At 42.9% G+C, this 23360-nt stretch overlaps 3 protein-coding genes across 8 annotated transcripts; all 3 read left to right on the top strand.

The window, feature by feature from the left end:
• The first annotated feature begins 4159 nt into the window (after positions 1-4159).
• On the top strand, positions 4160-7040 carry LOC133920995 (uncharacterized). The gene is made up of 4 exons (XM_062365676.1): positions 4160-5226; positions 5345-5456; positions 6368-6420; positions 6544-7040. Exons 1-4 carry the CDS (start codon positions 4288-4290, stop codon positions 6769-6771), a joined length of 1332 nt encoding a protein of 443 aa, XP_062221660.1. The 5' UTR covers positions 4160-4287; the 3' UTR covers positions 6772-7040.
• A 244-nt stretch (positions 7041-7284) lies between these two features.
• LOC133920994 (uncharacterized) lies at positions 7285-16126 on the top strand. Of its 4 annotated transcripts, none has more exons than XR_009910193.1 (16): positions 7285-7591; positions 8986-9053; positions 9824-9982; positions 10066-10233; positions 11144-11297; positions 11656-11735; positions 12412-12684; positions 12799-12942; positions 13323-13460; positions 13577-13675; positions 14063-14119; positions 14209-14348; positions 15032-15150; positions 15265-15333; positions 15419-15517; positions 15601-15642. XR_009910193.1 is itself a non-coding variant. In XM_062365673.1 (16 exons), the coding sequence occupies exons 1-16, from the start codon at positions 7480-7482 to the stop codon at positions 15838-15840; spliced, it is 2184 nt and encodes a 727-aa protein (XP_062221657.1). In that variant the 5' UTR covers positions 7287-7479; the 3' UTR covers positions 15841-16126. The 4 variants fall into 4 exon arrangements, 3 of the variants coding, with proteins under 3 accessions (XP_062221657.1, XP_062221658.1, XP_062221659.1); XM_062365673.1 differs by having other exon boundaries at positions 7287-7591; positions 14209-14413; positions 15601-16126; XM_062365674.1 differs by having other exon boundaries at positions 7288-7591; positions 13326-13460; positions 14209-14413; positions 15601-16126.
• Positions 16127-19401: 3275 nt separating this feature from the next.
• Positions 19402-22976, top strand: LOC133920993 (uncharacterized). Of its 3 annotated transcripts, XM_062365672.1 has the most exons (4): positions 19402-19687; positions 19938-19987; positions 21307-21383; positions 22709-22976. In XM_062365672.1, the coding sequence occupies exons 1-4, from the start codon at positions 19571-19573 to the stop codon at positions 22903-22905; spliced, it is 441 nt and encodes a 146-aa protein (XP_062221656.1). In that variant the 5' UTR covers positions 19402-19570; the 3' UTR covers positions 22906-22976. The 3 variants fall into 3 exon arrangements, 1 of the variants encoding a protein (XP_062221656.1); XR_009910192.1 differs by lacking the exons at positions 21307-21383; positions 22709-22976 and adding an exon at positions 20715-21215; XR_009910190.1 differs by lacking the exons at positions 21307-21383; positions 22709-22976 and adding an exon at positions 21142-21218 and having other exon boundaries at positions 19403-19687.
• The last annotated feature ends 384 nt before the right edge of the window (positions 22977-23360 follow it).

Genomic DNA, 23360 nt, shown 5'->3' with positions numbered 1-23360 from the left:
AATAAAAAAGATAGGTAGAGTCATATGCCCTTAGATTCTACCACAAAATAATATCACACAAATAGTTTGCACTACTTATCCCCGCACCTCAGCGGGTGTGAAGTAGCCGAACACTACCTCCTCCACGTCGGTAGCATTTGAAAGAGCAGTGTGAGTATGAAGGTACTCGCAATACTTAATTCATATTAGGTACATATAAATAACCCGATTCTAAGGATTATACATTTGGATAAATTAGCAATGATCGACCATAAGGTTAAACAATCTGGGTTAAAAAAAGGTTTGAACCCTAGATAAGATGCGCTAGGCTCATAAGGCTTTGAATAGCTAGCGGTCAGACCGACGGTGGAGTGACGCTAAGACCGGTGGCCTACAGAGAGATTTGGGCTTAATAAAGCGACATGGTAGCAGTCACACCGTTAGCTGGCGGTCAGACCGAGCCTAATAGCGGTCTGACCGCTGGACCCTGCCGGCGCCACCTCACCGAGGTCGCCAGCGAAGGCTCTGACGTTGCCTTCGACCATGAAGGGTATCAAAATGCTCTATAGGACTAGTGGAATACTTCTAAGGTGATTTGGACAACATTCAGCGAGCCAAACTCGAGAAGCTCTATGGACAAGCTCTAGGCTAGGGTTGAAGTTGGGCCTAATCAGGAATGAGACCAACTAGAGTTTGAGAATGAAGTGGCAAGGGTAGTGGGTGTCTCACCTCAACGAAAAGAATCTTTCTAGCAGAGGGGTCCACTCCGGGGAGGCTCCAATTTAGAGATCGGGCTCCGGGGTGGTGCGCAAGCTTGAGGTGGATGAACTCGTGTGGAAGATGTGCCCGACAAAGAGGATGAAGGAGGTGAGCTTGGGGAAGTCCTCGGGAATCTTGGGGAAGTGTCCTCCATCGAAATCAGATCGTCGGGGATGTCCTCTTCCTTCTCTCCCTCGATTTGTGTGAAGAGAGTGAGTGAGAGTGAGAAGTGTGTGTGTGAGAGAGTTGGTTGATTTTCTTAAATAGACGCTCTGTGCTATGGCGGTCAGACCACCGGAGCTACTGGTTAGACCGAGGAAAGCCCATGTGATTGCTTCTGGTGATCAGACCACAAATAATCCCTGCCAGACCGCGGGAAGAAATTTCCCATATTTCCCTTCTTTTGTTTTGCTTCTTCTTCCTAAATGGCTTTTAGGGTATTCCTATCTCTCCTAGGCCATCTATACTTTCAAAAATACTCAAACCAATAATTAAGCGCGTGAAACACAATGCCATGATGATTATGCATGATTAATTATGCAATTAATGTTTCGGGATGTGACAACAACGCAGGAAACACACCACCATCACCCTACAGATGACGTAGCCCATTGGATATCATCGTTGCCAAGCTTGCCGCACTAGCGACAACGTAGCTCTGACTTCCACAATGGTGGACCTAAACCATTACCTCAATATCGCTACACCCCACGCACACGGTCCCCACCGAATGAACCCGCTGTATGTCATTGTTACCAAGCCCCATCGCACACCTACGACACAACAACTCCGACTTCACCTTAGCATGTTCGCCCATCATGAGCCTGCATGTAGCTCAGCTTCAAAGTGACAAAACCTTATTGATGCCTCCCTTTTTGGACCATCGCCAAATGATCACCATGTGACACAACTCTCCACTGCGAGGTCTGCAAACCCAAAGCTATTAGTCCAGTAGCACCGCTAGATGGAAGCTCTGACTTAAGCGGATGGTGGCACTGTTACTACCATTATGTCCAACACTGGCAAACATCCAACACGAGCTCGTAAACTCCAAGGCAATGCATTCAAGGAGGACACGATATCGAAGATGCCGTCGTTGCCCAATTCAGCAAGACAAATATGAGTTTTCATCCAAAGAACTCGTCGATGGTTGGGGGAAACATGGGCACCTTGACAACACCTTAAAAAAAGAATAGTTGTTGCCAACACTACTAGAACGCTGAGTAAGGCTTTCACTCGGAGTCCCTACACCACCCATATTGTATCCACCTTGTGGTGTTGGTGCATGGAGCTAGGCCATTGCCAGCAGCATGGATCTAGGCCCCCCTGCGTTACCAGGCCGCCAACCGCCCACGAGGATGACACCCATCCGTCTAGCCCACCCACCTCCATGACCATGGGCCGCGCTGCAACGGCTAGAGTTTTTTTTATATTTTTTAACATTAATATTTAAATAAATAGATCTATGATGGAAAGATTTGCAAGAATAGATGTCTACCGCTCTCTAATGAGAGGGCGGTTAGGCCTCTCATGTTATATTTTCTAACATTAATATTTGCAGTTAGACCCTTACCACCCCTGAGAGGGCGGTAAGCACTCGTGCTACCATGACAGGGCCGTACAGCGTCGGTACATGCCCTTACCGTCCTCTAATAGAGCGGTTAGCTCTTTACCGCCTCATCAAAGGATGGATAGCCACCCGCTTGAAGTAGAGATGTGAATAGTACTTCTAACACAGTCAAGGGGTACATATGTTTGAATTCAAATTGAATAAAAAGAAGAATATCACATGAAATGATAAAAAATATATAAAAAAAGAGCATTACAAAGGAACTCACTTTTTCACCGTATAACCTGGGGTTGAAAATAATTTTAGAAATTAGTCCATCACATAAGAAGAATATTAGTGAATTTACCAGATTTTTGAAAATTTATTGGATGCCCTAACAATTGTTAAAAATTATAAAAGTACCCATTTAGGAGAATTTTAGTTTAAATTCTACACAAGCTTTTTGGTGAATCCAATTAAAATGGGTTGCACATAGATTATTATACACGAAAAAAAATTCTATGATTTTTGGAGCAAGGGAAGATCACTGTTTTGTATAGAAAAGATGAGTGATGAAAATATAGCTGTTAACAGTAAATTTGGTGTTGTAATGTTCACACGCCATGAGGCGGTAAGGGGTTAATCGTCCCATCAGAGGGCGGTAACGCACTGTACCAACGTTGTACGGCCCTGTCATGGTAGCACGAGTACTTACCACCCTCTCGGTAAGGTTCTAACCACCGCATAAGAGATCGGTCTATTGTTATAAATTTGTCTTCAGAAATCTATTTATTTAAATATTAATATTAAAAAATATAAAAATAAAAAAACTCCAACGAAACATGCGCCACCCAGCGCCGCCGCTAGAGGGCGCAGCGCACGGATCCATGCGGCCGCTGCCCTAGATCGACCCACAGGGGCAGCACCCGACGACTCAACCAGCCCGTCCATCTCCTCGACTGCGGGTGCGCCGCAAGACCACGGCCACCAGCGCCGCCGCACCACCACGTGTAGCATCATACGATTATGCAATTTGATGATTGGTTGTAGTTGTAACGTTCTCGCACGTACCATGTTTCTGAATAGTTGCGTGGGTTGGAGTGGCGAAACCAGAGACTTGCAGTTCGCCGTGTCGGGCTCCAATGAGGTTAAATCTTAAATCCAGTTTATTTTGACTATACAAGGTGATTTTGACAAGCTGCTGAACGACATAGTGAGATGGCACTTGAGGAAGTCGGAGGAGGGTACGTTCTGGACGATGTGAGTACGTCAATGGCAGTGGTGTACATTTCGGTGGTATATCCGGATCTCACACGGGGGAACGGATCGACGGAATATGTCCATGTTTTATGCCTTTGAGCCCTTTGACTAACGCAGCTGGTGCACGCCGCGACTCGCTAATCCTATCGCCATCCGCCGGTCCTCATCCACCACCCGGCAGACGCCACCGGTGCGCTCTGCCTCTGCAATCTCGGCGAACTGCGGCCGGCCGGCGAAACCGAAGACTCGAACTCCCAACCATGGCCAAGGGTCCTTCACGGTGTAAATTCCCATCGTGAAGGGATTTTTTTCTCCTCAGCGCTTCAACGGTTTTTCTTTACGATTCCTGTCACAAAGAGATTTACAAGATCAATTCTTTTAGGATCAGATTCTCTTTTCTTTTCTTTCATAATTCTTTTTAAAAGGAAGAAGTAAATAAAGTGAATTAGAATAGAAAAATAAATCAGAAAAAAAATAAAATGAAAAAAATATAGTTGGAGATGATCTAACCCGTTCGCACTAAGGCACTGAGGTTCTGTTCTCCACATCCGGCCGCAATTCGACCCACTGCACCTGCGGATTACGGCCCAGCATGGGCTGCCACCGCGCAGCCAGCCCGCGGCTGATCGCTCGCGCACTGCACGCCACTCCACTCCTCTCCTCTCCTCGGCCTTCTCTTCCCCAAAACCCTATGCTCCAACGGGAGAAGAAGTGAACACCCACCTCCGCCCGCCGCCGTCATGGCGCTCCGCCGCATCAACCCCCGGAGGAAACCTCTCCTCCTCGTCCGCCGCACCTTCTCCTCCTCCTCGAAACCGCCCTTCCCTCCGCCTCCGCCGCGGGCCAATGAACCTGACGCTGCCCACTCCCCCTCCTCTCCGCCCCCCAACCCTGGCGCTCCCCCGAACCCGACGTCCTCGCTCTTCCAGGGCATCCGCGAGCGCCTCCGCTCGTCCCCCACGCCACCCCCGTCGCGCCGGATCCCGATGAACCCGCCCCGCCCCAACTCCGGGCGTGGCGCACTTCCTTCCCCGTCCCTCGGCGAGATTCGCAAGATGCTCGAGTCCTTCCACGGGTATCGCGCCACCGGCGGTGCGCCCTCCCAGTCCGCTCCCGGCACCACCCCCTCGTTCCAGGACCTGCTCAAGAACAGCGCCGCCCTGGGCCCCAACGCCGGGAACAAGGCGCCCGCCTTCGACACCATCCGCGAGAGCCTCAAGTTACGCCAGCAGCCGCAGCAGAGGCCTCCTCGTTCGACGCCGCCGTTCCTGTCCCCTTTCTCCAGCATCTTCAACAAGGAGCTAGTGGATAGGACCGTCAAGGCTGAAGGAGCAGGGAAGGAGGAGAAGGATACTGGCATAACGCTCATGAGGAGCTACAGCTACGAAGAACTTGGGAAGAGGCTAGGGGAACTGCGGCCGGCGGGCACGGCGAAGGATGGGAAGGAGTGGTTCTCGCTCGAAGAGCTACATGGGCGGATCGCCAAGCTGGTGAAGATGGAGGAGCAGGAGGGGATGTTCGGTGGGGAGTATTTGGAATTCCGGAAGAGCATTATGAGCATCAAGCAATCAGAAAAATCGTCTCGGTTGGGAATGCAGATGGCGATGCTGAGTAACATTGGCGGGCAGTCGATGTTGGACTACATGCGTCTGCCTCCGCAGGAGGAGCTGCTAGAGAGGGTGAGATTGATTGCGTTGTCACCTCCTGTTCTGGTCATGGAAGGATTCATTACCTTCTTTAAATTCTTTGGATGTGATTGACTACCGCGGACACACTGATGCATTTTGTTTTCTACAGTATTTCCATCTGGACCATATGTCATCTGAAGAGAAGATGAAACTGGAGCTCCAGAGGGTGAGGGATGACTTCAAGATGTCCGAGAACGACTGTGGTTCTGCTCGAGTTCAAAGTAAATATTTCATCCCTTCTGTCCTGAGTGCATTTCAACCGACACTTTCCTGTTTGTTAAAGATGCAGTCACAAATTAGCTATGGTATTGTCTGCAATTATGCAAAGATAAGAATACAATGTACACTTCATTCTTTACTTTACAGTGACATTTACTCCTCACCTCTTCATTGTTTTTCATATATTTTGTTCTTGCAAGGTTGCATAATACATACAGGATAGTGACATGTTTGGATAAAAGTAATAACACAAGCTTGCCACTATAGCACTTCAGCATTGCATGGTTTTCTGTAACTAATGTAATATTGATGTCATGAAGTCGATAATTGTTGTTTGGTTCGGTTGATGAAGATTTTGCACTAGGATTCTCTACTTAAAATACCTAGTAATCAACCAGAGCTGTTCGTTTCCAGGCACCAGATCGAGACTTGGTATAATTGACATCAGGATTGTATTTTTTTAAGTAAAATGTTATTTCTTTTGATATTCTTCTGTAGGCAGTTGATGGAATATATTGTTTTTGACTTTTGAAGTGGTTCGTTTAGGTTAGATTGTGTCAGTTTTACCTTTTGTTTTCTGCCCATCTTAGTAACAGATCATTGTGCCTGCCACTTCTAAGTTTCTTCACTTCTCTTCGAAGCTCTCTCTTTTCTATGACATGTTGGCAATTTTCTTTGTGATGCTTAGATATGTAGGAAGCTTCTGCATATATTACTTGAACTAAATACATTTCACCTGTCTAAATCCCTTGTTCTGGACCTTCTGGTCATTGGAGAAAGCCCCCCTTTTGTTATGAGATCTTTTATGAAGTCTTGAACTAAATACATTGAGCATTTTATGCCCCGTGTAGCTTTGCTTGGTTCTGTATCTATGCACAGTTTATGGTGCTGATATGTCCATTTTCTTTTTCAGTTGCCCAGCTGACTTTAAAAATCAAGCATTTGTCATCTGTTTTACATAAAAAGGTATGCTTTACCTTGGGTTCCCCTATTATGCACTGCTCCGTTTTACCTCAACTGGCAGTGATACTTCTGGGATTGTTTACTCTTGATTTGACGAAGTAATTTGTGAGCTCTGTTGTGATACAGGATAAACATTCTAGAAAGGGACTTCAGGATATGGTCCAAAGGAGGAAGAAATACCTCAAGTACTTGCGTAGAACTGACTGGGACTCGTACTGTCTTGTTCTGTCAAAGCTGGGGCTTCGGGATGTGCCGGAGTACAAAGCTCCTGATTACAAGAACAAGTCCACCACCAAGGTCAAATCTAAGAAGAGAAAAAGCAAGAGCAAGAAGAAGAGAAAGATGATGGCATAGAACCATAAACAAATACCTTTTTCGTCCCTTTTAGCCCTGAATTGCGTGGCCAGAAAATCAATCGAATAGACGCAGATGGCTTCAGTCCAATCTTGCCAGTGTTGTATTTTTCATTCCTTTTGTAATAACCATTTCTTTGGATGCCAAGGTCTTCCTTGTTTTTGCTAGGAGCTGCAGTCTTCCTGTAACAACTGATTGGTTATTTCTTTTGAGGTCCGCTCTATTTCCTGAAGGAATGGAGGAACATACACGATACCATCAACGCATTACCGGTTATTTTATGATGGTGTGATGTATTTTTTCCCAAGTTCTCCAACTCGAATGATTCGGAAAAAGCAAAGTTATGCTAATCTTTGTATCATCATTAACATCATTGCAAGTTTAATACGCCTAAAACCTTTGTTCTTTGATTAGTAATCAGAAGACTGATTTGAGAAGCTGTAATTGAATCAGGAAAAAAGTAATTTCATGGGCCGTGAAGGCCGCGTGATTATCAAGGGCCAAAAGACCGCACGAAAGAACCGTGCTCTCTCTCTCTCACCCCGACCCGACCAGTGCTCCTCGGCGGCTCGGCTCCTCCGCAGCCAGCAAAAAGGACCCCACTCGGAACCCCCTCCGCCGCCGCGGTCGAGTAGTGCGAAGGGGACGCGACCTAGTCCCGGCCGCGGCTTCAGATCTCGCGTCGCAGCGGTTGTTTGCTTCTCTTCGATGGAGGCGGGCTCCTCGTCCTTTGGGGCCGCCGCGCCGCCTTCCATACCCACTTGCAGCGAGCAGAGCGTCTGGTCAGACGCCTCGCCGCTCCTCGCCGCCGCGTGCCGTGGTAAGACTCGAGGCACAGCCTTCCCCCTGCTCTTTGCAAAGTGTGAAAACGTACTAGTTCGTATTATTTCGAGAGCGGGCGAGACCGTGTGCAGGGTTCTGTAGCTCGGTGGATCGTGCGTATAGATCTCGGTATATGTGGATAATGGTGCGGACGATTTCTCCTTTTGGTTTGCCTGGGAAATTTTTGTTGTCGGAAGCATGTTTAAGATGCACCGGGCAGTTAACCTGTAGAGAAATCATGCAGTCTGTATTTGATTGAATAGTAATTTGGAGTATGCTCCCTTTGCAATGAGAGAACTGCATTCACAACAGGGATTATCCTTGGAATGGATAGGATTTATTCTTGCGTGCACGGTTTTATTTTGCATTCTAAATGCATTATTCTAAACATCTGCACGTTTAGAGGTGGCTTGTAAATGATGTGTTGTTGAAACATAAGTGAGAACGCATGTAGTTTTGTGTCTCAATGGTTACCGAATACTGATTTGCTCAATTCGTGAACTGTGCATCTATAGCGCAATCAACATTTTTCGGTTAAGCATTTCTCGAGGAGCGTATGAGGATTATGAGCTTAGAAGGATCCCTTTTTTGGTCGAGAAATTCTTTCAGCTAACATAGGTTATTTCTTGAGGTGGCTGTGTTGCAAGAGAGCTTCTGACATTTGGGCGCTAAGAGAAGCAAAATCTATGACCTTCTCTTGTGTGCTTTATGTCTTGAGGCCCAACCTTAAAATTAATTCTGCAGAGCCGTGCAGTATGGGATGCAATCATCTAAGGATTGTGTCCAAGCTTGGGGATGGCAAGGCTCCCATGCTCCCCCTACCTCCGCCACTCATTGGAAACCACCAAGGGGCTGAGCCTTGTGTGGGTGGTGGGGTTGGTGGTGGTGTTGGGGGGGGGGGGGGGCGGGGGGGGGGAAGCTATGGCCCTGCAAGCTATGAGTCTATAAGCACTCTGAGGGACTAACCTACAAGCAACAAGTTAAAAAGGGAATGACTACAGCTGACCCCCCATAACGTATCCTTTATCAAATGGTGCTTTCATGAATTTTGGTCAAGAGATAATGTGTTATTTGTAAATCTAAAATACAACATTTTCCATGGTACCAAATCATCTCCTGATTTATCTTGAATGAGATCACTAAGGGAGTATCTTAAATGCGTGAAGGAAGACACAAGCCATTTATATATTGCGGTTTCAACTTTCAAGTGGTCGTAGTTTGTACTTCTATTGCATCTTTTGGCTGTTTGTTGTAGGAGTCTGCAGTAGGAGGTTTTGATGTTGGCTGTAAATGTATCTAGTACTGTCGTACTCATAGAATATATAGCTGACAGTTGAACAATTATTTAAATCTTGCTTCATTTCTTCTCCTGCTGACCGTTCATGCTTGTAGATCTCCAGGATGGAGAACTTGTACATGGGGAGAACTTTAGTCTGTTCGCTGCAATGTCTGCATTGGAAGTAAGCTTACACTATTTCACGCCCTTTTTGGCCGTGCTTCTTCTCTCTACTGTCTATTGTGCATTGTGAGCGTTTGTTCTCATATGTTCTCTCCATCTAATTATTTTGTGCAACTAGTTGTTTACTGTGATTTAGTAACTGGCTGATCCTTTCCTTGGAAACATAGTATTTTCTAGGTCGTACTAGTTGCTTTTCTGGATTGTTGCTTGAAACTTACACTTTGGGCGCTTGTAGTTCTGGATGCACATGCTTACGAGAAGCAATATCTTGACAATTTGCTTACTGATGTGATTGGACAACATTTTTTATTTAGATTAGGAAACTGGGAAAGGCTTTCTTATACAAAGAGAATCCTCTCATCGATCTCAGTTTCATTGGAAATTATGAGACACATCATTCATTACAGACCCTGCCAGTGAACTCACACTTCAAATCCAAAACATGCCTTTTGTAGCTATGTGGTCCAAAACTCCTCATGGATCAGGCAAGCATGTTTATTACAGCACTCTGAACTTTAGAGAAGGATTTAGAGCAAAATTTTGAAGAGGGCCTATCTTCGATCTGCTATCCCAAACGACCTGAGTGTCACTACTACTGTCATAACGATTAAGGGAAACATCATAATTATGATAATAGAGTTTTAGGTTATTATTTCAATCTCTTTGATGCCTGTGGGGGGGGGGGGGGGTATTTAGTGGGTCGATTGACACTTCAATTATTTAATCTATTGCTTGATTTTAGTTCTTAGTTTCTATTCCGTCCTGATATAGATAATGGATCCAAAAATGGATTCTGGAATTGAAAGAAGTGGATACAACTCCATTGATGAAGCCATAGAAGATGGTGTTGCCCCAATCCCACTTAATTTGGACAGAACACTTGACATTCAATGCACTCTTGATGTCATGGATCATCTTTTCTCATGTGAGGTACTTCAGTGCTATCATGCATATAATACTTGTAACACTTTCTATGTGGCTAAACTACTCTATTTGGATCCTTTATTTTTCAGGCAACATGGCACAAGGGTCACACTCTAGCTCAGACCGTCTTTACCTGTATCTACTTGATGAGAATGGAGAGAACTTCATCACATGCTTTATTAAATAGCTTTTGCAGGATTTTGCGTGCTACATGTAATGCTATAATTTCTGTCGTTTCCACTGCACGAACTCATGAGGTATTTGTTGGTTGGAACTTGGAAGTTCTATACCTCCATTTTCTTTGATCTTGTTTTTCAGTAACCCACAGCCTGTCTAGAATGTGGGAATTTGATGGTTCTAAAAGGAGTTTATGCATATTTGTTTAATGAAATGAGGAAATCTTGTACAACAGATAGATCATCTCAACTCTCAAGTCAGATAACATCTTCAATAAGTTAATGCCATTTTTCATATTTTTGCCTGCATACATGTTTCTACCGGAAGTGTGTTTGTGCTCTTTTCACCTACTACAGCTAAACAGGAGAATGAAATTTGAGAGTTGCAGCACTTCCTTTGTAGCCTCACCCTTATTAATTATCTCTACCAAATTCTTTCTTGAAATTCATCAGATCTCTTGTGTTACCGAGTTTCATTGGATCTGAATAAAAGCAACTTGTGCATAACTTCATATATATTTTTTTAAGATGTGCCTCAATGTTCTCCATATAAGTGAAAGGCACAAATTTAACAGTGTGTTACTGTGTTTCAAGATTTGTTGTAATTTAGTTTTTTTGTAGTGCATGTAAGTAAGTGGTGTAATCTTGCTAGACAACCGATAACTGATGGCTTGTGTGTGTGGAGTGTGCTAAACTGGGGACTTTGTTAGTCTCTGTTTAGGTGCATGTGAGAACCTGTGCTAGTTTTTTTGTCTTTTCAATTACTGAACCCCCTCCAAATCTGACTGCTCTGGTGGAAAAACTGATTATTGGGTTTGGTAGTTTGATGCTTTAGGTTGCTTTATTGTTCGAGATCTGCTTACATAATTCATATGCTAACATGAACATCAAACTTGATTACTTGAATAGTCTTTGGTCTTGTTCATGCGAGACATAGTAATCCTTTCTGCAGTCTTAACTCCATGATTCAACTTGTTGCATGTCTTTGTAGGAGGAGGATCTCTTTACTATGTCTTTTGGCCTGCCTTTGAGAGATGAAGCCGATGAAAAGTGCCTGTCAATTCTAAACTCAATTGAAGAGACAATATCTCGTCAATTACGTGCATGTAAAGCCCAAACATTGCCCAAGAAAAAAACACTAGAAGGTACCTGCAGCATCATGGCAAATATCATTGAAATAAAGTGTTCATTCTTTTGTGTGGTGTACAACCTTGTTCCTGTTTTCTCATTTTACTGATGTCATTATTCTCAATATGAGCTTCATTAGTATTGTTGAAAGATCCAATTTTAATAGTTAGTGCATCTTAAGTTTCCCAGTGGAAAAATGAATTTTTATCAATTACTAAAGATAGAGCAATCGTATATCCCTTGTTTTAGCACAATAGCTTTTGTTTAATTTGGAAATTGCGCTAACTGCTGTTTAGTTTGCACCAAATTATTTACTTGAAATGTGAAGTTGCTGAATTCTTAGTTATACTAACTAGGAAAATGTTGTGATTGCAGGTCTTGAATCCCTGCAGGATAATCCTGAGCTGGAGGAGGGTTACTGCAGAGCTTTATTATGCAGATTGCGTTTTCGTAAGGTCTTAACCCTTGTTTCCTATCCAATTCTGCACTAAAATGCTTCTGTGGATACTCGACAAATGTGCATCTGAAAGCATGCTGTTCATCTATGTTTATATTCTGTTATTATTATAATATAGTAGTTTCGACGAGTACAAGATAGATTCTATTGTTATTAAAAATTTTTAGAGCAACAACAGGTGCTGGTGTTAGTCCTTTGTTTCTCTTCCTGCAACAACAACAACAACAGCCTTTGTCCCAAGCAAGTTGGGGTAGGCTAGAGATGACACCCACAAGATCCAGCTAAAAAGATGATGAGAAAACAATAATGATAATAAATGTACTAGTAATAGTACAAAGGAGTGAATATTTTTCCCATCGAATGATGAAATGAAAAAAATATGTTTAATTGCGGCTGCTTTATGCATTTATATTTATAAATTGGTTGTATTATCATATGTTTGTACTTCCTATAACGTTAAATGTTTCTTACTATTTGTTACATTCCTTAGAGGAACTGTTCCGAGTAGGGACTATGATTGTATAACTAATGTCTAAAGGAGTGAATGTCAACTGAAGGAGGATGTTGACCTTTTAGTTGTAGCCTTGTAGGTGATCATTTCCAAAAAAGATGTATAAACATTCCTTTTTTTTTATTTCTCAATGTCTTCATCACTTCATTATGTGGTCGAGCAGCATTTCTTCCATGTTGTTATGTGCATGAGGAAACCTCATGGCAGAGGATTGGAGTTGGCCCGGAAGCATGTTGCGTCATGCTTGACTGAACTCAGTTTGATGCTTAAGTCTCGAGAGTTTCTCAAGTCTCAGTCCAATGTTACGTTACAACAAGGTGATGAAAACTGCACCACTGCATCAGGTTGCCAACCTGTTGGCTTTGATGTGAGCTTAAACAGCAGACTTTTGAGTCCAACACCACCACGTGCAGTTAAAGTACTTAGCTGGAGCAATGTAAGTTCAGAATCCTGCCTTAAATTACACTTTAATTTTTCTTTGCTATTACTGAACTGCTTCTGGATACGCTTTTGCAGCTTCAAAAGTAATGTTGTAATTATAACATTTCAGGCAATCGGGTACTTTGAGAAGCTTCTGCATGATCTAGATGTCATTTGTGCCTCATCGCTTGATCCTATGCTTGAGAATGTGCTTCACTTTATTGTACAGTTCCAAAAATCAATACCAGATTTGGTTCCTAGAGCATTTCTCCAGGTAGGTCACTCTTACATGCTTCATGGACATCTGCACCAGTGATTGTTGTAGGGTATGACTAATTTTTTATTATGTGTTTAAGTAATTGTTTGCATCTTGCACAACCACTATGATCCCAGAGATGAAAACCTCATGCAATAATCAAATTTGATTGATGTTTGTTTGATGTTATGATAGATTTAGGAAGGGTAGGAAACTTTTATCATTTAGTATGGCATCTGACCATCTGTTTGTATCTCCGTTTATACCATTCTCATTTCTCTTATATTGGCACAATTTTTCTGTCATCCTGTACAACTTGCAGTTGTTGAGTTCCTTTACTATAGATCATTTGTTGCTTCTCTCTTATATTAACAATGATAAAAAAAATTATTCTGAAGCAGACTTTATTGATCCAAGATGGCAAGCTTTATGGGCAAAACTTGTTTTCTGATGTGATTTCAAGGGCTTTATCATTACCGGACATTATAGGAGATAAGGAATTTCAGATGAATGAGTTTGTAGTGCAGCTAAGTCAGGTCAGCCACCAGGATTATTACTTTTTTTTCCTTCTTTTACTTCATGATTGGCTATTATTTATCTTGTAGTCAAATACATATGATATCTTTGATTAATTGTATTAATTACCTTGTAGTTGGGTATCAACTTGCTTAAAATTCTATGTACAAACACCGCATGGCAACGCCGCAAGCTTGGGAAGAGCTTGCAGGATTGGAGTACCATTTCTATACAGGTTAGTGGAACAAATACTGTTTTACTTATTACTTCTGTTCTTCTAGTGAAACAACTATGGTCCCTTGTTTAAAAGTTTGGGAAGTGAAATACAATTGGCAAGACGCAAACATGTGTTATCATTGGCACGTTCTTGTGGTAACTTCTTCATGTCTTTGAGCCTAAAGCTGATTAATGTTTTCTGTTGCAATAGACAGAGCAGAAATTTAGGTTGTTGCGAGCCTGCTATGATATCACTTCTACAATTTTTCAGCTATTTTAAGGAGTACTTGCAATCCCTGATAGTTCGAGACTGCGCATTCCTTGACTGCGACTGCTTGAGTACCTATTCCTCATGTGTAGGTTGCAGCTATTGCCTTTGTAATATTTGTGCTTATACATATTGCAGTTGGAGCTTGCGTTAAAAAGAGAGTTCGGTGAAACTAGAAATGTCTTGAACAATGAGGTATCTCTTACTTAAAGTGCTTGCTGTGATAACTATCACTTGTCATGTATTTGCATGGTTTAATTTAACGTGCTTCGGTTGGTGTGCAGAACATGTGCATGAGAGTATCAAAGCAACTTCTTATTTGGACTCAGGAACATACGTACTGGGTTGCTTCTCGGTTCCTCATATTGGGTTTTGAACTTGACCTGTATTCTCCAAGCGAATACTGTATGGTGTACTGGTACATGTACGTGGTGTTTACAAAGCTAATAGAAAAGATGCAGTTAAGAGTCCTTTCTAGTAGTCAAAACTGTAAGTTTCGACGTCTCTTACGATTTATCTTAATATGACTTGTAATTGGATGAAAAAAAAAATGACATGCACCAGTACTAGTGTGTCTATGGAGTTCTAAGTATAGAAGGGCATTACCAAAAAATAACATCATGGCATTCTGGATGTCTTTCAGATATGTGTTATTGCTTTATTCTAACAGTATTTTAGAAATTGGTTTGAAAAGAGAGAAAAAGAATTAGGGAGAGAGGAAATCAAAACGAAAGTGAATTGCAATTGGCAAAAATGCACAATGCAGTCCTGTCCCAGATGCTCATTTTGATCGGTAAACAGGCATGCTTAGCTGCCTAGAAGAAAATGCTGCTTAGTTGTCAGAAATTGATTATTGAATTGAGTCAATTGCAGCTGAATAGGAAATAAAGAAGGATAGTATATGAAAGTACAGCAAATGAAAGGACATGTTGTTGGGAGCTATTACACACACACACATGTGTGATTACCGGTAACATCGTGATGAAGAAAAACATTTATTATTTTGTCCTGCACCATTTTAATAGGATGTCATGCCATTTTTACTAGTATTGTCTTGGCTTGTTGTTAGTAAATTGTTAAACTTTACAAATATGGTTAAATGTTCAGCACAAAGAAAAGGCAAAAAGAAGAGGGATCATTCAAGGGACTCAGCACGGGATACTACACTTTCATCCTCTTGTTTATTGCTTCAATGCTATGTTTTACTGTCAGAAGGACTTTCAATGGTACAAATGGCAAGAATATTATCTCCCAAAAATTAACATATTGACACAAAGCATAAATTTTCGACGAATGTTCCTCTTTGCAACTGAACAATCATTTTCCTTTTGCTTATGCAGATGCTAGCTGTCCTCAGGAACGAAAGCAGGTCATTCCAGTTACCAACTATCTTTAATACTGAACAAGAGGTGTGCTAGATTTAGTGCTGTGAGTTATAATATCCTTTTAAATATGGCTTAAACATGTCTGACATCTGTTGAATTATTTTCCCAGAGATTCATGCAGCATTTTGATCTTCTTCAGAAAGCACGAATCCCTGAGTACATTTCGTACTACAGTTTTAGGGAATCAGCTTCCCGGGCATGCATTTCAGTGAGTTTTCAGTACTGAAGCTTTTTTACCAGTTCTTTGATCCACTTGTTTTGACCTAACCATCAATGTTTCTTTTGCCACAGGATTTGGTGAAATATAATTTCTTTAAGGAAATTCAGAAAATAATTCCCTCCCTAAGGGGGAGCTTTGCAAGTGAACCAGAAAAGCTTGCGGAGCTCCGCCGGATAGAGCAGGTAGCTGAGCACAATAGGGTTGCCCTAAACATCGTTAGCCAAATTGGGGCTGCTGATCCATCTCTGAGGGTCTCGTTTGAGTTTACACACCACCCGCACTTTGCAGTGGCAGTTGTGAAGAGATCATAATCCAGGTTGATGCATAGATAATGAAAATCATTGTATCTTGAATCTTGATAGTGACGGCGCAAAATTTGCTTCCAGCATTCTCCATGCTGCTTGCTGTTAATTGGTTCCTGCAGAGCTTCACCGTATGTGCCTTTGGTTGTACACCATGTAACAATTTTGTAGACAAAAAAAAAAAAAACAGACACCAGGGAAAGCTCTGGCCACTGGCTGTATTTTGTAAACAAATTTTGAGATTATTCATTCTGCCGAATATGTTTATAAAGGATATTGTGTAATTTGAGTGATAGTTTGTACTGACAAATTGAGTTCATAATGAAGGTCTTTTTACAGTGCAGTGATTGTTGACTGGTATAGGAAATCACGACATTTTTCTGTTGCCTTGCCTGTAATAATGTGGTAACCGTTTCTGTGCAATGATCGCTGAGCAGCATCACAGATTGTTTGATCAAATTTTCTGTCTCTGTATGTAGGGCTGCAGTCTGAGGCGTTGTTTACCGTCTTTACGTTTTTGCACTCATCTTCTCTTTTCTCTACTGGTTTGCTCCTCATGTGGTGCCAACGTGGACAAAGTACTAATCACGTAGATAGAGCGTCTCTAATAATACATATCAGTTAGTTATAAGGTGTCGGAGGTGAAAAATAGAGAGAAGTTGGTTCTTAATCCGCAAATAAATTATAGCGCATGAGCTATTAAATATAAGATAAAAGGTACATAATGATTGGTTGAGAGACTACATCGATAGGTGGACTAACTAAAGCTTTAATTATTGTATAAACTAACCATTTGAGAAGTAAGCTTTTACACTATCTACGGATGACGTGGAAGAAATAATAGATAACAACTAGCTATATTGTTACGTGCTACAAATCCCTCCTCATGTAGCACGTCCCGTATGCCTGCCATGTGTACACATGTGTGCATCTGAAACATCGAAACACGCATCTGAAACATCGAAACGCCAAAGTTGAGCGAGCGAGCCAAGCGAGTACGAGGGAGTTTCCTGAGCTGTGCGTAACCAAAACAATAATTCGAGCACCACCGCCCCAAATCAGAGCACCGTTGCCGGATAGCAACGCCCCAAATCGGCAATCTGAGGTGCTCCTCTCCAACAAGAGGCAGTGTGAGCGCAGCATGAACGACTCTGACCATGAGCTCGACAGGTGCCCTGCTTGCTCTCCCCTCCCCCACGATCGCCACCGAGCTCTTCCTCGGTAGCCTCGCCACCAGGGCCCACACAACTGCCGCTCGGCACGCACAAGCCCATGACAAACTTCCTCCTCAACAACCCACCGACGAGGATGTGGATGTGATCGCATGATTCAGTGGTGGTGGCGGCGGAATCGCGAAGCCGCTATCGCGTGGGACTTGCCACATCAACACCTTGTTTCAGAAGGTTACTTAGAGATGTCTTTGTGTGTGCACGTGCTTACAAATTGGTGCTCTTACTGCTCTGAATGTTTACTTTAAAACATGGGTGGGTGATGTGATAAAGCCATCAACTTTTGCAATCAAAGTACATATTTTTTATCTGACTCGTTGCTTATTTGTGAAAGAACAATGATGTCGTCTAGAGTAAAGGTGAATAAACTTTTGTAAAACTCATCCCCTTTTGATAGTTGGCATAAACTTGCAGCGGAAATGAACTAACGGATTTTTTACAAGTGAAAAACTTAAATATGCTAGTGTCGGAAGATGAACTCCACAAGCGGGGATCCGAAGGGACCCCTTTGAGATTCGGCCAGGGAGATGATTCTGAATATACCTTGTACGTGAAATAAATGAGAGTAAATGAGATGCAGGTAGAAGGGATGTTCGGATGCAAGAGGAAATAAATGCTCAGGGGATTTTAGACAGGTTCAGACCGCACGGAGCGTAATACCCTACTCCTGTGTGTATGCTATAAATGCTCAGGGAATACCTCTCTGAGGATCTCTCGTATTACAAGGATGTTTGTCTAAGTCTAGAGCTTCGTGCTTCTTGTTCTTCGTCAGCTTGTCTCGGTCCGGAAGAAGCCATTGTCTTCTGAACCTCTCAGACCTTGTTCTTGCCATCGGGATGCACCGCCTCTTCTATACCGTCGGAGGGGATTTGGCGTGCCCAGAAAGGAAGGCGCGAGTTCCAAGGTGCCATAAATGAAAAGCAACCATCATAGGCTGCAGTTTGATGTGACAGGGGGGTTAAAAACGCGCCGCAGTCCGGTCCTGTCATCATTATTCCGCTTTTCAGCGGGTGCTATGAGGAGGGTTCACTGGGCAGCCACCAAGCAACCCCGCGTGCTCGCCCGGTCAGAGCGAACCTGACACAGCAGAGCGGCAGACGATATGCCTCGAGCCCTGCGACGTTATCCCGAGACGCGCCGGATGACGCGCGATATGACCTGCCGCATTAAATACCCTCACCCCTTCCTGCCCGGTAGTGGCAGGGACTGACAGCAGGCGTGGGGGGAGTGGTTGGAAGTGACAGGCCACGCGCCCTCTTAAATGCAGCATCAGACCTCTCACCGATTGACACCTCACCGCGGAGCCCCTGTGGGGACCACCGGCGAAGGACTTCTCAGATCCTCAGGGAACTGTAAGTGCTCGGGGACTACTGTTCATAGCCCCGAGCACTCTCTCCCGGATATGCCCTTTCTCGGTCCTCGGGGAACTCGGGTACTCGGGGACCACTGTTCATGGCCCCGAGCGCCCTCTCCCGGAACTGTGTCTGCTCAGGTCATCGGGGAACTCGGGTGCTCGGGGACCACTGTTCATGGCCCCGAGCGCCCTCTCACAGAACTGTGTCTGCTCGGGTCATCGGGGAACTCGGGTGATCGGGGACCACTGTTCATGTTCCCGAGCGTCCTCTCCCGGAACTGTGTCTGCTTGGATCATCGGGGAACTCGGGTGCTCGGGGACTACTGTTCATGGTCCCGAGCGCCCTCTCCCGGAACTTAGTCTTCTCGGACATCGGGGAGATAATCCCCGAGGGAGGGCGCCACGTGGCACTCCGTTGTCCTAGCCTCGGGACTCGGGAACCCCCAGTTCCCATGTCACCGACAGCTAGAATCAACTAGTATACAATCACCCTGAATAAATATAAAGGTTACAACCCTAGGGGTGACATATTATCCAAATATATCAAAATATGCAAGAAACTCTAATCGGAAGGTCCGAACCTACTGATCGGATGTTATGATACTATTCATCAAATTTACATACTGTTCATCGGATGCTCCAATATATTTTAAAAAGCAGATAGATTGAATCTCATGAAAATAACTCAATGTGCATACAAGCAATTAAATCAATGTAATGCACAAGAGTAAATAATTTGTTACCAAAATTCGATCACACTTGAGTCAAGTCTCTTTCAACCATTTTCCTTACGAGGTTGCACACATGCACTACTCGTCTCTACTATGACCAACTTTTCCTCCACTTCGGAAATGGTGAGTTCTGCTATCACTTCTGGGCCTTTTCACAATATTCACTTGAGGAGATCGTCGGTAATCCACCACCAAACCGTCTAAGAGACGGTAGTCTCCAAAAGTAATAAACTTCCGAATTTGCACATGATCAATGCCGAGTACCCAAACACACGTAACTAATACGCCAATCCCCGTACTCCACTACCGCGTCCTCCTCCTCCCCGTCCAATTCTGTCCTCCTCCCTCCCGTGCATAATGGCGACGAGTCTACGGTACGCCGCCGCGGTGGCCTACCAGACCCGCGTAGGGCGGCGCGGGGGCTGATGGGGGGCGACGGGTGGCGGCTGCGGGCCTGCGGCGGCGGAAGGAGGGTGGCACTTATCGGGGCTCGGCCACCATCCGGTGCCGGTGTCATCCTCAGCAGCGATCACCCTAAATCGGTACGGAATCTCTCCTGCCTCCTTCCATCTGACCTAATTTTGCAGCATCGCACGCGGGAGTGGTAGAAACCCTAGAAATGGTGAGAAAGCCCGTTTCCTCTCACCCCTTTGTCCTCCGCTTCCGCGCGCTGCGCCTTGACACCGCTCATGTCCTGGCGCGTCGCGGAGGATAATAGCCTACCATTTCCGACGCCCCTTCATTATAGCCATCCCGTTTCTAGGTTTTCTGATCCTTGTTTCTTATATTTAGGGTTTCAAGAGCCAGATTAAGGGATCTGTTGCCATCTTCGAAAAATACAGGTTAGACTGTTCCATGATTACTTTGTTTTTCAAGGAACGATGGGCCTTTTTGTTGGGGATGTTAGGACTAGAATTTTCGCAGCACAAATAAGAATGTCCTAGTTTTATCTCCATTTTCTTCATACGATACGCGCCAAATGAAACAGCAAACTTTACAGCTTCGAAACATTTGTGCAAAATAAAGTTTACTAAAATATGTCATGCAGATGCAGCAACATTTTGAGACCGGTTATCTGTGTTGTTATTTGAGGGATGTTGGATATTAGATTGTGCAAAATTTATTGTCCTTTATTGTCTTAGCTTTGCACCTGCTGAAAAAGAAATGGACTTTTGATAATCATTTGCACTTTTATTGTCTTGTTTACAATTAGCTTTTACACCGTTTGGACTCTGCACGTTGTGTTGTGATGGCCTATTGGTGTGAATGTTTGAAGTAATTAAGGTTATTCCTGTGTGAATGTTTGAAGTAATTAAGGTTATTCCTATTCTTATGGATTCAACATGCGTTTTTAAGAGAAATGGCAAGGAAAGCAACACCAAGCGATGGAGGATAAGAAGGCAAGTGATCAAAGGCGTGTGACCCTCTAGGTCTTTGGTTAGATGTTGCCTCCCAATAGTGTGTGCTGTAATCTTAGTATGGTAGTTAATGTTGGGTTTGGTATTTTTACTGTGTTGATTTATATTCTGAATTGCTAATAGGTTGGTTTCCCTGATTATTATTGTTTAGATTTTTGCAGACAGTATAATGTCTTTTAGAAGAGCAGTAAACATTTGCTCATGGAAATATAGCCTTACATTTTAATATCTTTCAAAATGTAAGGCACGGTTTGACCCGATGCGGTCTCCAAGGTTACACTTTGACCATTAATATCTCTTATATTACATTGCTCATGACCATAAAATTGACACCATATGAAAATACTTTCAAATATGTACCCAATGGTACTAAATGTGTATCATATAATCTGCAAAAAATTTAGGCTAATTGTTGGTCAAAGTTAAAAAGTTTGAATCTTGAAATGCGTGCATGCCTTGTAAAAATAAATGGAGGGAGTACTTTAGATGTAGTTATGAAAAGCAATTTCTATTGACTTCCGTATGTGTAGTTTGTCCTTTATTTCACTGAATCTTTCATTGATTGTGATGCCTGGCAGTTCCATTCAAGCCTCAAGCTGACCATCGAAAGTAGCTGAATTTGAATCACATTGCTTGATAGATCTTAATCCCCAGCAAGTTTTCCATCCCGAGCGTATTCTATCTTTGCATCTTACGTAGCATTTAGTGTTTGACTTAGCTTTTGTCTTTGTTGATGGTTTCAGGTTATATTATCCAATGCATCCATTAGTAAGCCGCCGTATGACAAGTCACAAAACTTTTCCAGGTCAAAGATGCTTAAGTAAGTAGCTCATTATTTATTTTTGTTACTTGCTGTTATGGACCTGTTTGAGTATGGCGTTGTTATTGTTACAACTGAAGCTTTACATATGCTTTCTAAAATATTTTTCTTAGTTAGAGGTCATCAGTGTGTGGCCACTCCCTTGGTATGTGCAATCTATTTGTAATAGATTATTAGGACTGCCGTTTAGGTGATTGCTTGCTGCTTACATGTTCGTGATTAAGCAGAATATAAATATGAGAATCTTCTGGGTTGCTGCTTACATGTTCGTGATTAAGCAGAATATAAATATGAGAATCTTCTGAGTTATTGGAATCTATACTTAATTATTTAATTACTTGATGTTTTGGAAGTTGGATTCGAGTTGTAGCATTGTTTAGATGTGGAGTCATCTCAATGTAGTGTGTAGCAATATTTAGTTATTTAACTACTTGATGCTTTGGAATTTAGAGGTACGTTGTAGCACTGTTTTATATGGAGTTATCTAATGCAGTGTATAGCAGCAATATGATGTAAATGTTTTCTATAGTAATGGAAGGTTGAAATGATGAATAAGGAGATGGGATAGCAACTACCCCCTCTAGTAAAAAACCAGTCATATAGGGATGCATAGAGACAACTAATTTAACTTTGATTAACAACATTTTTATGAAAGTTTAGGTTGACCATATGGAGATGATACAAGTATATTTGACTCGAGAAATCTAGGTTTTACAAATATTTCATTGGAATTTGGTACACGATAAACTTTGACCGTAGCTGTAAATTCATATATTTAGATTTGTTGCAAGAAAATAATATTAATGAAAAATTATCAACAAAAGTATTTCTATGACATTTAAGGTATACAGTAAACCACAAGTTAATCGAAACAGGGGAGTAACATTGTACTTTGCAGTATTTTGTTTTGTAAGTCAAGTTTGGTTGTTATTATGGTTCACTATGTGGTAATTGTCTAGTTAGCAGTAACGTAGTTAACCACACATTTTTAGTGGTGATAACTGATAAGCATTTGATACATACTCTGTTGTGGTGCAATATTACAATGATCGAAATGAGTTCTGTCGGCATCCATTATTTGCACACCGCTACTGAAATTTCTTAGCACAAACCATTACTCCATCACTACCTTAATCAATGGAATGCCGTTCATACTTCTTTCTGCAAATCATATGCATTCTAGTATTACATTGATCATTTGGTCTTGTAGGTAATGTGTAATCTTGATGGCTTTACTTTGTTAATTATCTGAACCGGACTTTACCTCTGGTGGGTTCAAAGTGGTTCCCTTGGTAATTAGCATGTGCTTCTCTTATTTTTCACAGGTGGCGTCATGATGGGTTCTGGCAGACATTTCGTCAGTGAAGCGGTGTTGGTTATAGTTAGGTGGTCGCAGAAAAATCGCCAGTATATTAACTGGCAGCGTCGACTAGTAGCAGTGTCTATCCGTAGGCCGCTATCGTTAGCCGATGTACCGAAGCACGTACGTCCTTTTTTTTATATGATTGAAGCACGTATCTAAGTACAGTATCTTGTAAGCCCGTTATGGGCGCAACGCGTTAAAGTAGCCTAGGAGCTCCTCATCGACTGGGAACACATTAGTCACAAATAACAAAGCAGTTCGAACCGTACTTATTCAGAGGCTCATATAACAAAGCAGCCGGCCCATTGGGCCAAACCGGAACATTGTGAAAGATTCTGACGTAAATGGCCCACTAGGACCCATTTAAAGTAACTTGGCCCACAACGTCCGTTACCAAAACTGCCTTTAGTAAGCCCACCGTGGCCCATTGTTAGAATACAAGCCTAAAAAGCCCTTTATAGACTCATAAAATCCATTTGCAATTTTAATCGGCCCATTAAGTCCATCAGGACCCATTTAAAAACAACTCGGCCCAAAAGGCCATCATCAAATTAATGGGCCGAGAATGGCCTTAATAGGTCCACCAGAGCCCACTTATCGTGCTAATCGACCCA

Source organism: Phragmites australis, chromosome 6 (genome assembly GCF_958298935.1).
Source record: "Phragmites australis chromosome 6, lpPhrAust1.1, whole genome shotgun sequence".
Classification (NCBI taxonomy): Eukaryota; Viridiplantae; Streptophyta; class Magnoliopsida; order Poales; family Poaceae; genus Phragmites; species Phragmites australis.
The sequence above is the reverse complement of the archived record's forward strand: the minus strand, read 5'-3'. Positions and strand labels throughout refer to the sequence as shown.